The 14307-nt window shown below is 43.0% G+C and overlaps 1 protein-coding gene across 9 annotated transcripts in view; it reads left to right on the forward strand.

Annotated features, from left to right (window-relative positions):
- The window catches only part of GRIN1 (glutamate ionotropic receptor NMDA type subunit 1), a 146781-nt gene that overhangs the window by 61445 nt on the left and 71029 nt on the right, over positions 1-14307 (forward strand). For all 9 annotated transcript variants that reach the window (XM_077475690.1, XM_077475701.1, XM_077475763.1 and 6 more), the window contains one exon: positions 13785-13906. In XM_077475690.1, coding sequence (XP_077331816.1) covers positions 13785-13906 — 122 coding nt within the window. The remainder of the gene's footprint in view (positions 1-13784; positions 13907-14307) is intronic.

Genomic DNA, 14307 nt, shown 5'->3' on the forward strand with positions numbered 1-14307 from the left:
GACCCAGCAATTTTCCTCATTAGAGCCCTACATTTGCAGCAGCTGGTTGATAATTTCAAAACCACTCCCATTAGACTCACTCGGCACAGGGGCACAGAGGAACAAACAGTGATTTCTTCAGAATACCAAAGGTAGGATTCCACAACAAAGTTTGTTAAAATCCTTGCAATGTACATCGATTACCCAGAGGGGAATGTTTTTTTCTGAACAAAAGTGGAGTTATGCTTTAAGTTATAGCAATAACCAAAAAATTACCCTATTTGTATAATGGATTATTGTGAATGTTTAGCCTGCCACTGGTGCTCTGCTTCATCCAAGCTATAAAAATGTCTAACAAGAAAATGGGTCAAACCAAAAATTGTTAATGGGTAGAATGGGGGAGGGGTGTATCCTAATAAAAGCTGGGTTTACCAGTTGGCACAGAATCCTGGTGGTTATCGGTGGAAGAGGGAAAGAAACGGCTTTTCCAAGTATCATTAGCAGCCCCACATTTTTTCCCATGATTAGCAGAACTACAGTGATCTCATATAAGATTATTTATGCATTGTCCAAAAAATAATAATAATAATGTAGCGGCCATAACCCTTGGCAGGGCGGCCTTAACTTTTGGGCTTACCGGTTACCTCCGCTGGGCTGGTTCTTCCACGTCTAGGGGTTCCCAGAGTTAGTACCCAACAACTGTGGACGCTGACACCATAAAAGTCCTTTAGAAAAGGTTTTTATTTGCAGGGGTAACATCCAACAACACAGTCTCGTATGGGAACAGAGGGCAAGGGTGAAGAAACTCAGGCACCTTGAACTGCTACTATCAGAAAGTCTCTAATACCACCCAGAGAGTAGCCACTTGCAGCTGGGCGTTTCAAGGCTGAACAAATCCCTAGCCAGAGATTATGGCAGTCAGCACTTTGATCCAAAACTTGTGAAATCTTTGATCTTGAGTAACTGGTAACAAAAGTAAACAGGAACCTTTTTCCTCAGTACCTGGAACGTTCTCTGTCTCCTTGGCAGTACTGGAAAAAACGTGAATTCGTCAGTGTCCTTCACAACTCAGCAACCAGGCATTTCTCAGGATGCCAGCTTGTTGGCCCTCCTCCGAAGAGTCCTCCCCTGATCGCTTCCACGAGCTGCCTCCAAGCCGAGAGCACACCCGGATGCCTTGAATCCTCCTTCAGTTACTGCACCTCGGACCAGCCGGTTCCGAGACTCAGGAACAGACGGATCCCTACCCCAGACCAGGCGGGTCTATTGGGGTTAGCCAACCAAAGTATGTTGCGGGGCGACGAACGCTCCCGTGACTGGGACCCCTTGCAGAGCTACCCCGGTCCAGAATCAGGAACAGATCGCTAGGGCCTCAGGAACAAACCTAGAACACATGACTTCAACATCTTAGGTACCCTTCCCCAGACTCCTCAGCGGGGCCAGGCGCACCCACTGATTAGCTGATACCTAAACGTCCAACCAGGCCTGGTTATGAGCCTGTCATGTGCACCTAACTGTACACATGACCAGGCAGAACTCTAAGGCCGCGTACACACGGGCGGATTGTATGGCCTACTTAGTCCGTCATACAATCCGACGGACAGTCCGTCATACTTTCGAATGAACGGACTTGACCACACACGGATAGCCAAACAGTCAGTTGAAAGCTTGCGCGATGACGTGTACAGCACGTACGACGGGACTAGAAATAGGAAGTCCAATACACAGCAATGCAACCTTCCGCCGTGTAAATCCTTTCTGAGCATGCGCTATTCTTAGTCCGTCGAACTAGCCTACTCATGAGCGGATTGTCCGCTGAAACCAAAGTATGACGGACAATATTACGGAAATTCCGAAATACTTAGTACGCCAGACTGCACGCTGAAAAAGTCCGCTGAAGCCCACACACGAGCGGACTGTCCGCTGAAATGTGTTTCGGCGGACTAAGTAGGCCATACAATCCGCCCGTGTGTACGCGGCTTTACACAGCCCAGCCAAACTGATGTCAAAGTTAAACCTACACAATTAACCCCCAGAACCCCTTTACTGTTCTGAGGCAAAAACTAAATTTGTACATGACAGACACTTTGTCCAAAGTGTCATCGCTACAATAATATTAAAATAATAAAACATATTTAAAAAAAATATTATGTATAACATAGGTAATCCTAGATGAGTGGAATAGTTTAGGGTGCCAGCATTTGTGTGCCTACAGGTTCTAGCAGTGGAAGTTGAGCCAGGATAGGATATATTGTTGCAATTACCACTAAAAGACTTGGCGGTTATAAGGCTAGGTAAAATATATAGACTTTCATCACATGGCATTGCTTGCCACAATGGAGTGCACAGCTAATATCAAATGGACAAATAATTCACACAAAGGTTAATTGCTGGTTACTAATAAATATTAGTTTGTAACCTTGTAACCAGATAGAAACTGGGTGAGAGAGTTTTAGCACGTAACAAGCGTATCACGGAGACGTACTCAGAGTAAAACAAACAAACTTCAGTTGTTGTCTGGACAATAGTTCAATCATTCTCTCCCATTAATACTTATCAGATCCCCTGAGGTTCCCAACAAAGAAAACCTGCACATTCATGCTTTGATGTGCAGCTAATATTCAAACTTAAATACTAAACATAAGGGCCTGGTTTGGGTTTTGGGATGGATCCCAGGCCTTTTTTGCATGGGGTTTCCTCCTAAATTCCACACCAGACCCTATCTAGGATAAGGGTCTGATATACATTTTAGGGAAAATTGCATGTTTTTTTTTTTTTTTGCAGTGTCATTGGTTGTTGTGATGCACCATAACAACTAATGACTGTGCAGCAACCAACACCCTAAAAACCAAGAATGGTGGGTGGGGGTAGGGGTGGGTGTGGGGGTGGGGGGCAGATGGGATAGATTCATGACCCTGAGCGTGAGGTTGTCATGTTTAGTATTTGTAGTAATACCACCATTGCATTTATGACTACTACTATGCCTACCTGTCATTATTAACTAAATCAAAGACAAAAAAAGATGTAAAATGGCCAATATTTGTATGAAGTTGAATTGGGCTGGAACAGAAAGCAATTCATGCTTCACCTGAAACACTGGCCCATCTGAGGGGGTCCAATAAGGACGAATGTATAATTTAGATGTGTGGCGGGTCTAAGCTCTGTCGAGTTCCGGTGGTCCAGGTAAAACATTAAAGAGTTAGTTTACCTGTACTAAAAAGCTGCCTATGAAGATAAGGGACATATGTAGAGAGCTACAAACTGTGCAGGTTTGACTGGAGATGAATAATGCCCTTTCTTTAGGTGTAGGCCATTTATGTACCTCATGTACCTTTTATGTGTCACTGTTATGGTTCTACTTTATCCTGTCTGTGCCTGTGCCCTCATGTTAATTGAGCCAGCCAGATGAAACATTTTACAATATCTTGATGTTGCACTGTGTCCTCTGGTTGACCTGTGAGCTAGAGGCAACCAAACTGCAAGAATTAACATTTTCCCCACTATTTTTAGCAAGGTTGCCACACCTACAGGTCATACCATATAAAAGGGACTCACTCCAAGCCCCAGGGTGTAAGGAGCCTTCCAGGATACTGCCAAAATGTAGCCTGTTACTCTGCTGGAGTGATCACTCCCTTTAGGGGGTAATGGGAGCCTAGTTGGGGTTTCTAGTGGGGGTCTTGACCCTGGAACCCCCCCCATAGACTTTAGCTACTAATCATGGATCTATTGCCTTTGTGGATTACTGCCAATTATGGACTCTAAAGACTGGTAATACCTCTTGTGGATGTATTGGCTAAGTGGACTTTGCCTTTTGTCTAAGGTACTCACACTCACACTTTATGGGCCACTTAGAATAACTCTGTACAGGGATGTATGGAAACTGTCTTGAGAACTGTCATCTGCAACTACCTAAGTAAAGGATACTGTTTGTTTACTTACTTTGCCTGGGCTGAAGTCTCTTAAAAGTTTATTTTAGTGCTTAACTTTTTTTTTCATAACATAGGGTGACAGGTTCTCTTTATTAGGATATGCAGAGTCTAAAAGACCCTGCATGTCTCCGCTGTACTCAAGTGAATGTTTTCCAATGCAGATCGCATTGCAAAACATCCCTTCTTGGCCAAGCGAGTCGGGGGGACACAGAGAACTTAACCCGGAAGTGATGTCAGAGACGTCACTTTCCGGGTCACAAGAAGAAGGGGAGGAGAGTGTGTGTGTGCCCTGCACCTGCCATGGAGATTCCAGGCCTGCCGATGGGCAAGTGGAGCCTGGTAAGCATGGCGGGGAAGGGAAGGCAGCATTACCGGGGTGTGTGAGAGCGATCGGGCGGCAGCGGTGCTGCCCGAATGCTCTCACCTGACAGGCAGTCTCAGTCTGCCTGTCAGTTTAAGCCCGGTGGCTGCATTAATACCCGGTGGCTGCTGTAATACCCCCTGCTGTTCAACGTACGGACCTGGCGGCGCAAGGGTTAAAGTGGCACATATGTCTGCAGTGTTTTGCTATCTCTCTTCAAAGCACTATGTCCTATAGCTGTCTCCTGCTCTGTTCTTCTGTTATCAGCTGGATAGCTTCTGACAAGTTCTCCATCACATATGATAAAAGCAGCTCGAATTTTGTGTTGGGGAGGATGCTATAAATAGATTAGCAGAGCCCTGAACTATTCAACAAACGGAGCTGAAAGTCTCTACCTATGAGGGGGGGGGGGTGTTCCTTTCCTCCAATCAGCTGTCTTGGCTGTATGCCCAGACTTCACTGCAGTGTTGAACAGGAAGAGAAAATCTTCTAACACAATCTGAACTTACTAAACAGTATACAAAGCTGAAGAAATACATGTAAAACTTATTTAGGGAGATTTGTTTCATCTCTGTGTATCATCTGTGTATCATCCACTGTAATATCATCCACTGTAATAACACCCCAATTGCAGTGCGATTTTCCATGATAAATCACACTGTAATCGCAACAAAATCATAACGTGCAAAGCTTGTTGCTCAAAAAGGAGCAGAAGCTTCTTTTGGGAGACAGCATCACACGTTGTCATTTGCTGCAACACAGCATGATTTATTGTGTGACAATTGTGGCACAATCACACCACGATTGGGGATGCCATTAATAAGAAATGGCATTGCAAATGCGTCCTGTGTTTTGCCGCGATTTGGAATCGCTGGTAGAATTTCTGCGATTCGGCCCACAAATTAAAACGCCTAGGTGTAAATGGAGCCTAAAGTCCAGTTTAGTTAGTTTGTAATGGTTGGGATTTGTTTATAGTAGTGCCATAACTTTCCACAGTTTCTCCTTGGGTTTCACATACAGAATGCCCTTCAGGCTCCACCAAAACCAGCAGAGGACCAGGCACCTTCATTCCATTCATTCAATGTAAGGGCAAAAAAAGAAAAACATACACACACACACACACACACACACATATGTAGTAATTCTCTGCAATACATCAGCATTTCCTTATGTTGTATCCTCTAAAAGACCTTGCAACTACAGAAGAATACTTGTTGATCAGAAACGCACTGTGCTCCTAGGTCCTGTTGTCGGCTGCACACACACAGCATTTTTGTGGATTGGGGGTGTCAGCCCTACCCAGTTTTCTTTTACTACACTACTCAAACTCCACCATCCACCAAACGCCAAATCTCAAAATAAGAACTGGGGTGGCTAATTATACTCCTTGGGAAAATGTGAACAGGACACAGAACAGGCCTGACATGTTCAACAGATATTTTTTCCAGCTTCAGGGGAAGACAATCTCAGTATATTTACAAGACCAAATAGTAGCAAATAAGAGAGATTCACTGTTTGAGTTAACACGCACTTTAAAGTGGTTGTAAACCCTTACAAACCACTTTGACCTACAGGTAAGCCTAGATTAAGGCTTACCTGTAGGTCCAAGAAATATCTCCTAAACCTACACGGTTTAGGAGATATTTGCCGAAAGACAGGCACCTCTGTCTACGGCGCACTAAGCGCGCCGCAGTTAACGGCGATATGCTGCGAGTGGCGGCTCCCTTGCGCATGCGCGGAAGTGACGTCATCGCGGCTCCGACGAATGACAGCGCTGGAGCAGTGAGACCCACCAAGAAGATGGAGGCTCCGGACTACAAGGGACAGCGGTGACTTCGCTGGCTCCTGTGTCAGGTAAGTGACACATAATGGATTACTATGTGATGCATAGTAGTCCATTATGCTTTACCTATGCAGGGAATCGAAGAGGAAGTAAAGCCAGCAGGGTTTACTTCCTCTTTAAAGCCTTGTTCCCACTTATCCCAACATCATGCAAGACTAGATGGTCTCCATCAAAGGTTGCAAGCATATCTAGAAAATAAGCTACCCTCATCACTAATATGTAGTGTATAACCCCGTATCAACGGTTATAGGATTGGGTATATGGGGTTTTTTGATATTATATTTTATTTATTTATTTATTTTTATGGTTGTACTAGATGGACTTGTGTCTTTTTTCAACCTGACTTACTATTTAACTATGTAACCTCTATAAATAAACTATGTAGCCATGTAACCTCTATAAATAAACCTTAGACCTCTAAATTGCCTGCTGTATTCTCCAGGTAGACTAACTAAACCATCATTTGGACAAATATAACATTTTGTGCTGCTAACACTGTCCAAGAAATGCTACATTCCCCAATACTCTTTGCCATTATGGATTAATATACATACTGTGCATCTTCACAGACTTTGAAAAATACTGTACTTACTAGAAATGTTCTTAACCTAATAACAAAATGTTTGCACTATGCCATCATTCTTTTTGTCCCTTCTCTTGTTCCCTCTGCTCCGCACAAAACTATTTAAAAATTACACTTTTTGTTTTCATTTTAAAAATGCAAGAATCAGGTATGCAATGTTTTTTTCTTCAAAAATACATATTTTAGAATATTACTATTTCTTTAATTTAAAAAAACAACAATTTTCCTTTTAAAGTAGGCAAAACAATTGAATTAAACAGTTAAGTTTATTTTTTGCTTCTTTGGTAATACTTATGGTATAAGATTTTATCATTAAATATTAAGAAATGTTCCTTTCTAGAACAGTACAAGACATTGAAATAAAGATATTGGGCTCTATTCACAGAACCACAGATTGCATTCAGTATGTACTGTAGGTGTCTGGACACATTTTCCCTAAATAATGCATGCGATCCTGCAACTGTCAATTCACTATACAGTTTTGCGGTATTTACCACAAAATGCTTGAAACTGTCAGTAAATACTGCATGAAGAGGGGTTAAAGTCAATTCACAGAAGGAAATAAGTAATTAAATGCATGTGGATGATGCGGTAATTAAGTAGTGAGCCAGGTATATGGTATTTAAGGAATGAAAAAATATAATAGCCAATTTTGAGTAGTCTCTGCCTTTTTGGATCAGCTCTGTCAACAGTAATGCATAGAAACCTAAGTATGGAAATATGGAGATCATTGGGGCTGATTTGTCTAAAGTATAAAACTTTTTTTTTTAGTTTTGGGTGGAGTGGAGAGGAGTTAGAACACCTGTGAAGTTTTTATTATTGTCTGTGCCCCCATTAGGGAGATTCACCCTCTCTATATGTGTCCTGTTTACCATTATCACAAATTTTGGGTTCCCCCAGAAAGTAATAGAAGGGAAATCTTCCAATAGGGACACTAGTTCTGTTGATCTGGGTGTCCCCTAGGGATTCTCCTAATTTACAGGGATTTCCTCTAAGGCCTCATGCACACGAGACGCAGATGAAACAAAAGCTGAAACGCGCGTTTAGAAACGCGCGTTTTGCCGCGTTTGCATGTCGCGTTTAGACGCGTTTAGACGCGTTTAGACGCGTTTGCGTTTAGACGCGTTTATAAAGATAACATCATGTAGACCCTCCCCAAGCTCTCAAAGCATTTTTTTTAACTATTTCTGCTATTTTGATCAGAGTGAGCAGCAGCAGCATAGAGAGCAGTTGTACACTTGCATTTGCCGTGTCACTTGCCACGGCACCTGCCACAAGTTGTGGATTGTCCACTTGCCACGTCACTTGCCACAAGTTGGGGATTGTCCACTTGCCACATCACCTGCCACGTCACCTGCCACAAATTGTGGATTGTCCACTTGCCACGTCACTTGCCACATCACCTGCCACGTCACTTGCCACGAGATGTGGATTGTCCACTTTCCACGTCATCTGCCATGCCACCTGCCACAAGCTGTGGATTGTCCACTTGCCACGTCACCAGCCACATCACCTGCCACAAGTTGTGGATTGTCTACTTGCCGCGTCACTTGCCACATCACCTGCCACGTCACTTGCCACGTCACCTGCCACAAGTTGTGGATTGTTCACTTGCCACGTCACCTGCCACGTCACCTGCCACAAGTTGTGGATTGTCCACTTGCCACGTCACTTGCCACAAGCTGTGGATTGTCCACTTGCCACATCACTTGCCACGTCACCTGCCACATCACTTGCCACGTCACCTGCCACAAGTTTTGGATTGTCCACTTGCCACGTCACTTGCCACGTCAGCTGCCACGTCACTTGCCACGAGATGTGGATTGTCCACTTTCCACGTCATCTGCCATGCCACCTGCCACAAGCTGTGGATTGTCCACTTGACACGTCACCAGCCACATCACCTGCCACAAGTTGTGGATTGTCCACTTGCCACGTGACTTGCCACATCACCTGCCACGTCACTTGCCACATCACCTGCCACAAGTTGTGGATTGTCTACTTGCCGCGTCACTTGCCACTTCACCTGCCACGTCACTTGCCACGTCACCTGCCACAAGTTGTGGATTGTTCACTTGCCACGTCACCTGCCACGTCACCTGCCACAAGTTGTGGATTGTCCACTTGCCACGTCACTTGCCACAAGCTGTGGATTGTCCACTTGCCACATCACTTGCCACGTCACTTGCCACGTCACCTGCCACGTCACTTGCCACGTCACCTGCCACAAGTTTTGGATTGTCCACTTGCCACGTCACTTGCCACATCACCTGCCACGTCACCTGCCACAAGTTGTGGATTGTCCACTTGCCACGTCACTTGCCACATCACCTGCCACGTCACTTGCCACGAGATGTGGATTGTCCACTTGCCATGTCACTTGCCACGTCACCTGCCACGTCACTTGCCACGTCACCTGCCACGTCACTTGCCACAAGATGTGGATTGTCCACTTGTCACATCACCTGCCACATCACTTGCCACATCACCTGCCACAAGTTGTGGATTGTCCACTTGCCACGTCACTTGCCACATCACCTGCCACGTCACTTGCCACAAGATGTGGATTGTCCACTTTCCACGTCACCTGCCATGCCATCTGCCACAAGTTGTGGATTGTCCACTTACCACGTCACCAGCCACATCACCTGCCACAAGTTGTGGATTGTCCACTTGCCACACCACTTTCCACGTCACCTGCCACGTCACCTGCCACAAGATGTGGATTGTCCACTTGCCACGTCACCAGCCACATCACCTGCCACAAGTTGTGGATTGTCCACTTGCCACGTCCCTTGCCACGTCACCTGCCACAAGTGGATTGTCCACTTGCCACATCACTTGCCACATCACTTGCCACATCACCTGCCACAAGTTGTGGATTGTCCACTTGCCACGTCACCTGACACAAGTTGTGGATTGTCCACTCGCCACGTCACTTGCCACATCCCCTGCCACAAGTGGATTGTCCACTTGCCACATCACTTGCCCCATCACCTGCCACAAGTTGTGGATTGTCCACTTGCCACGTCACCTGACACAAGTTGTGGATTGTCCACTCGCCACGTCACTTGCCACATCACCTTCCACAAGTGGATTGTCCACTTGCCACGTCACTTGCCACGTCCCCTGCCACAAGTGGATTGTCCACTTGCCACGTCACTTGCCACGTCACCTGCCACAAGTTATGGATTGTCCACTTGCCACGTCACATGCCAGTCACCTGCCACAAGTTGTTGATTTTCCACTTGCCACGTCACCTGCCAAGTCACTTGCCGCGTCACCTGCCAGGTCACTTGCCACGTCACCTGCCACAAGTTGTCTATTGTCCACTTGCCACGTCACATGCCAGTCACCTGCCACAAGTTGTTGATTTTCCACTTGCCACGTCACCTGCCAAGTCACTTGCCGCGTCACCTGCCAGGTCACTTGCCACGTCACCTGCCACAAGTTGTCTATTGTCCACTTTCCACGTCACTTGCCACTTCATCTGCCACGTCACTTGCCACAAGTTGTGGATTGTCCACTTGCCACATCACTTGCCACCTGCCATGTCACTTGCCACAAGTTGTGGATTGTCCACTTGCCACGTCACTTGCCACAAGTTGTGGATTGTCCACTTGCAATTGCAATTGTTTAAAATATTTTTCTAATGGTTTTTCATCATTTGCAATCATTTTTGAGATTTTTAATGTAAAAAAAAAGGTCACCTTTAAAAACGCATATAAACGCAAACGCGGCAAAACGCGGTAGCGGCGTTTTGCCGCGTTTTACCGCGTTTTGCCGCGTTTTGCGTCTGAAACGCAGAAATTTTTGTTTCTGAACGCATTTTTTTGCTTCTGGAAAAACGAGATTAAACGCAACTGCATATAAACGGAAAAAAACGAGACTGTGTGCATGGACACATAGGATAACATTGAATGAGTTCAGGTGCTGTTGAAAAAACTGTCCAACTGCATCTGAACGCGCGTTTAACTGCGTCTCGTGTGCATGAGGCTTAACTTGTTGTTTTGGCCATGGGACAGGAAGTGAAGAAAGGGTATTTATGTATGTGTGAATATTTTTTATACTGTTTTCATTTAATATTTGACACTTTTAAAGATATTTTCTATTTACTTAATTGAACTTAGTTGTTTTTTATACACCACATGTGTCCTGTGAAAGCAGCTTCCCTTTGACTGGTATTCTAGTCACCTTTTTCCTTTTGTATTAATACATATGCTGCAGGGACCACACTGACTTAGTGAATTGGCATATTTCTATGTTTTAAACCATTTTATTAGCAATAAAAACTGACAGGGGTTCTAATTCTTCTCTACCGTATCCACCCCACTGGATACTGCATGAGATAAAATACTGAATGGTTTCATGAGATAAATACCGCATATTTTGATGAAATACCGCATGCAGTAATTTTTTTTTTTTAATATTAGATTTTATTGAACATTTTGAAAAGGTTGCACTCAGAAAGCACATAGCCTGGGACAACATGATTTCATATATCATTGCATTAATATAATAGAATAATGGCAATCCTTTAAAACAGTTCTTACAAGCTAAACATAAATTTAATATGAATGTGCATGAGCATATTTAATGTTCTTACCAGCATTTCCCAAGAAAAAAACAAAAACATATGGGGCGCTTTTTACTGATCTAGGAAGATCCCTCCAAACAACCATTTTTTGTCAAAACTCAAAATACAAGCTTTTCATATAAAGGATCTCAGAATGTTAGAGCCTGAACTCAATCCAAGAGTCACATGTGGTATTTTGTTAGCATTTTTTTGTGAATTGCAAAAAAATGTTTTGAAAAACGCTATGAGCTATTTTACAGCAAATTTTAAAATTAAAAATACCGCTTCGTGAATGGAGCCCATAGTCTGTTAAAAGTGCATATTAGTATAATTCATAGAATCATAAAAGGATTATATTTATCAATCTTATTCTTAATTCTCTTTGTTAATAACATTAAGAATGCAACGCTTACCCTCCTTCTTTCCATTTATCTTAGTTTGATAAATATAAATATATATATATATATATATATATATATATATATATATATATATATATATATATATAAATAAAATATATATAATATATATATATATATACATACACGCACACACACTATATTGTCAAAGGTATTGGGACACCTGCCTTTACACACACATGAACTTTAATGGCATCCCAGTCTTAGTTCGTAGGGTTCAATATTGGGTTGGCCCCACCTCTGCAGCTAGAACAGCTTCAACTCTTCTGGGAAGGCTGTCCACAAGGTTTAGGAGTGTGTTTATGGGAATATTTGACCATTCTTCCAGAAGCGCATTTGTGATGTCAGGCACTGATGTGGATGTGCAGGCCAGTCAAGTTCCTCCACCCCAAACTTGCTTATCCATGTCTTTTATGGACCTTGCTTTGTGCACTGGTCCAAATCATTTGGTGGAGGGGGGGTTATGGTGTGGGGTTGTTTTCAGGGTTTGGGCTTGGCCCCTTAGTTCCAGTGAAGGGAACTTTTAAGGCGTCAGCATACCAAGACATTTTGGACAATTTCATGCTCCCAACTTTGTGGGAACAGTTTTGGGATGGCCCCTTCCTGTTCCAACATGACTGCACACCAGTGCACAAAGCAAGGTCCATAAAGACATGGATGAGAGAGTTTGGGGTGGAGGAACTTGACTGGCTTGCACAAATTTTTTACCTCAACTCAATACAAGAGAAAGCCTAGTGCTCAAGGCACGGTGTGACCCCTCTGGATTTTAAAAGGCGGACCACGTATTCATGTAAAAAAAAAAATATTTATTGAAATCACACAGTAGAATTGCATTAGCAAGAAGGGTATAATAATTAAGGATATATATACTTTATACAATGTTAGTAGCAAAAAGATTGGATACAAACATTGGCATGGATCTCAGTTACCCTATGTGCGTTGATGGGCTAGTGAGAGTACATGCTACAATATAGATATAAGGATTATTAGTACAATTTAGTAAGCAACATACTATGTATTTAAAAATATTTTCTTATAATTTTGCTATTAGCAAAAAAGCTGCATGCTTGCATATATATATTGATTATATTGGTTATGCATCATAAATTGTACTTACATGGGCGAGCTACTTGCTGATTAAAACCAGGGAAAGATGAATGTTGGCTGGATTCCCGAGCCAGTGGGTGCAATCAAGGGAGGACGGTATGCGGTCACACACCGGACCCATGAGTAGCAACAAAAAAACAGGAGAGCAGGCACCTGGAAAACCACTGCAAGAACTCTTGAGAAAAGATTTTTAAATACATAGTATGTTCCTTACTAAATTGTACTAATATTCCTTATATCTATATGTAGATGTATGTAGATGTATGTAGAATATTTTCCGCTTCTCCAAATGACATTAAGCCTCTGAGGAAGGACTACACAGTCAGAAACATGTCAGGGGTCATTTGGTAGCATGTACTCTCCCTAGTCCATCAACGCACATAGGGTAGCTGAGATCCATGCCAATGTTTGTATCCAATCTTTTTGCTACTAACATTGTATAACATATATATGCTAGATTATTATACCCTTCTTGCTAATGCAATTTTACTGTGTAATTTCAATAAATATATTTTTTTACATGAATAGGTGGTCCACCTTTTAAAATCCAGAGGGGTCACACCGTGGCTTGAGCACTAGGTTTTCTCTTACATGCTATATTGGATTAGATGGACCAGGATTGGCACACACATTGCCAATTCCTGTCCTAATATTGACCTCAACTCAATAGAACACCTTTGAGATGAATTAGAGCAGACTTCGAGTCTGGCTTTCTTGTCCAACATCAATGCCTGACCTCACAAAAGCCCTTCTGGAAGAACAGCCAAACGTTCCCATAGACACACTTCTAAACCTTGTGGACAGCCTTCCCAGAAGAGTTGAAGCTGTTATATCTGCAAAGAGTGGGCCAACTCAATATTGAACCCCACAGAATATAACTGGAGTGCCGTTAAAGTTCATGTGCGTGTAAAGGCAAGTGTCCCAATACTTTTGACAGTATAGTGTATATAATGTTTTAGTTTCTAATTATTAATTTTTTTATTCCAGTGAGGATGACGCCAGTACCGTGTACAAGACAGCAGCTGTGCTAGACATGACAGGCTCTGGCTATGTGTGGTTGGTTGGAGAAAGGGAAATTTCTGGAAGTGCCTTACGATATGCACCTGATGGTAATGTGACCCTATCACACTTAAAGAACACAATGCAATACAACCTCACCTTTACAAAAAAAAAAAAATTATGTCTTAAGCTATTTCAAAGCCACTGTAGCACTTGAAAAGCAATGGGATTCTGTGACCATAGCTAAGTTACACCGTTAATGACCCAGAAATTCCAAGCATTGTAGATTTGGGGCTGCTTGTGGGAAGATTGTAAATGGCAAATATGCAAGCTGGGCTACCTTACCAGTTATAAGTGCATTTAAATGGAAGGCTTTCCTATTTAGCAGATTTAAGATGGAAACAAAAGCCTTTTGCAAGTTCAATGTTCTGTGTATCACTAGCTTGCTTAATGGGAAAAATATTATAAATATGCCATGCAAAGATTGTTGCAAAATCTGAGCATTTTCACT

This window comes from Lithobates pipiens, unplaced genomic scaffold (genome assembly GCF_037356315.1).
Source record: "Lithobates pipiens isolate NorthernLeopardFrog02 unplaced genomic scaffold, aLitPip1_a1.2 Scaffold_1, whole genome shotgun sequence".
Classification (NCBI taxonomy): domain Eukaryota; kingdom Metazoa; phylum Chordata; class Amphibia; order Anura; family Ranidae; genus Lithobates; species Lithobates pipiens.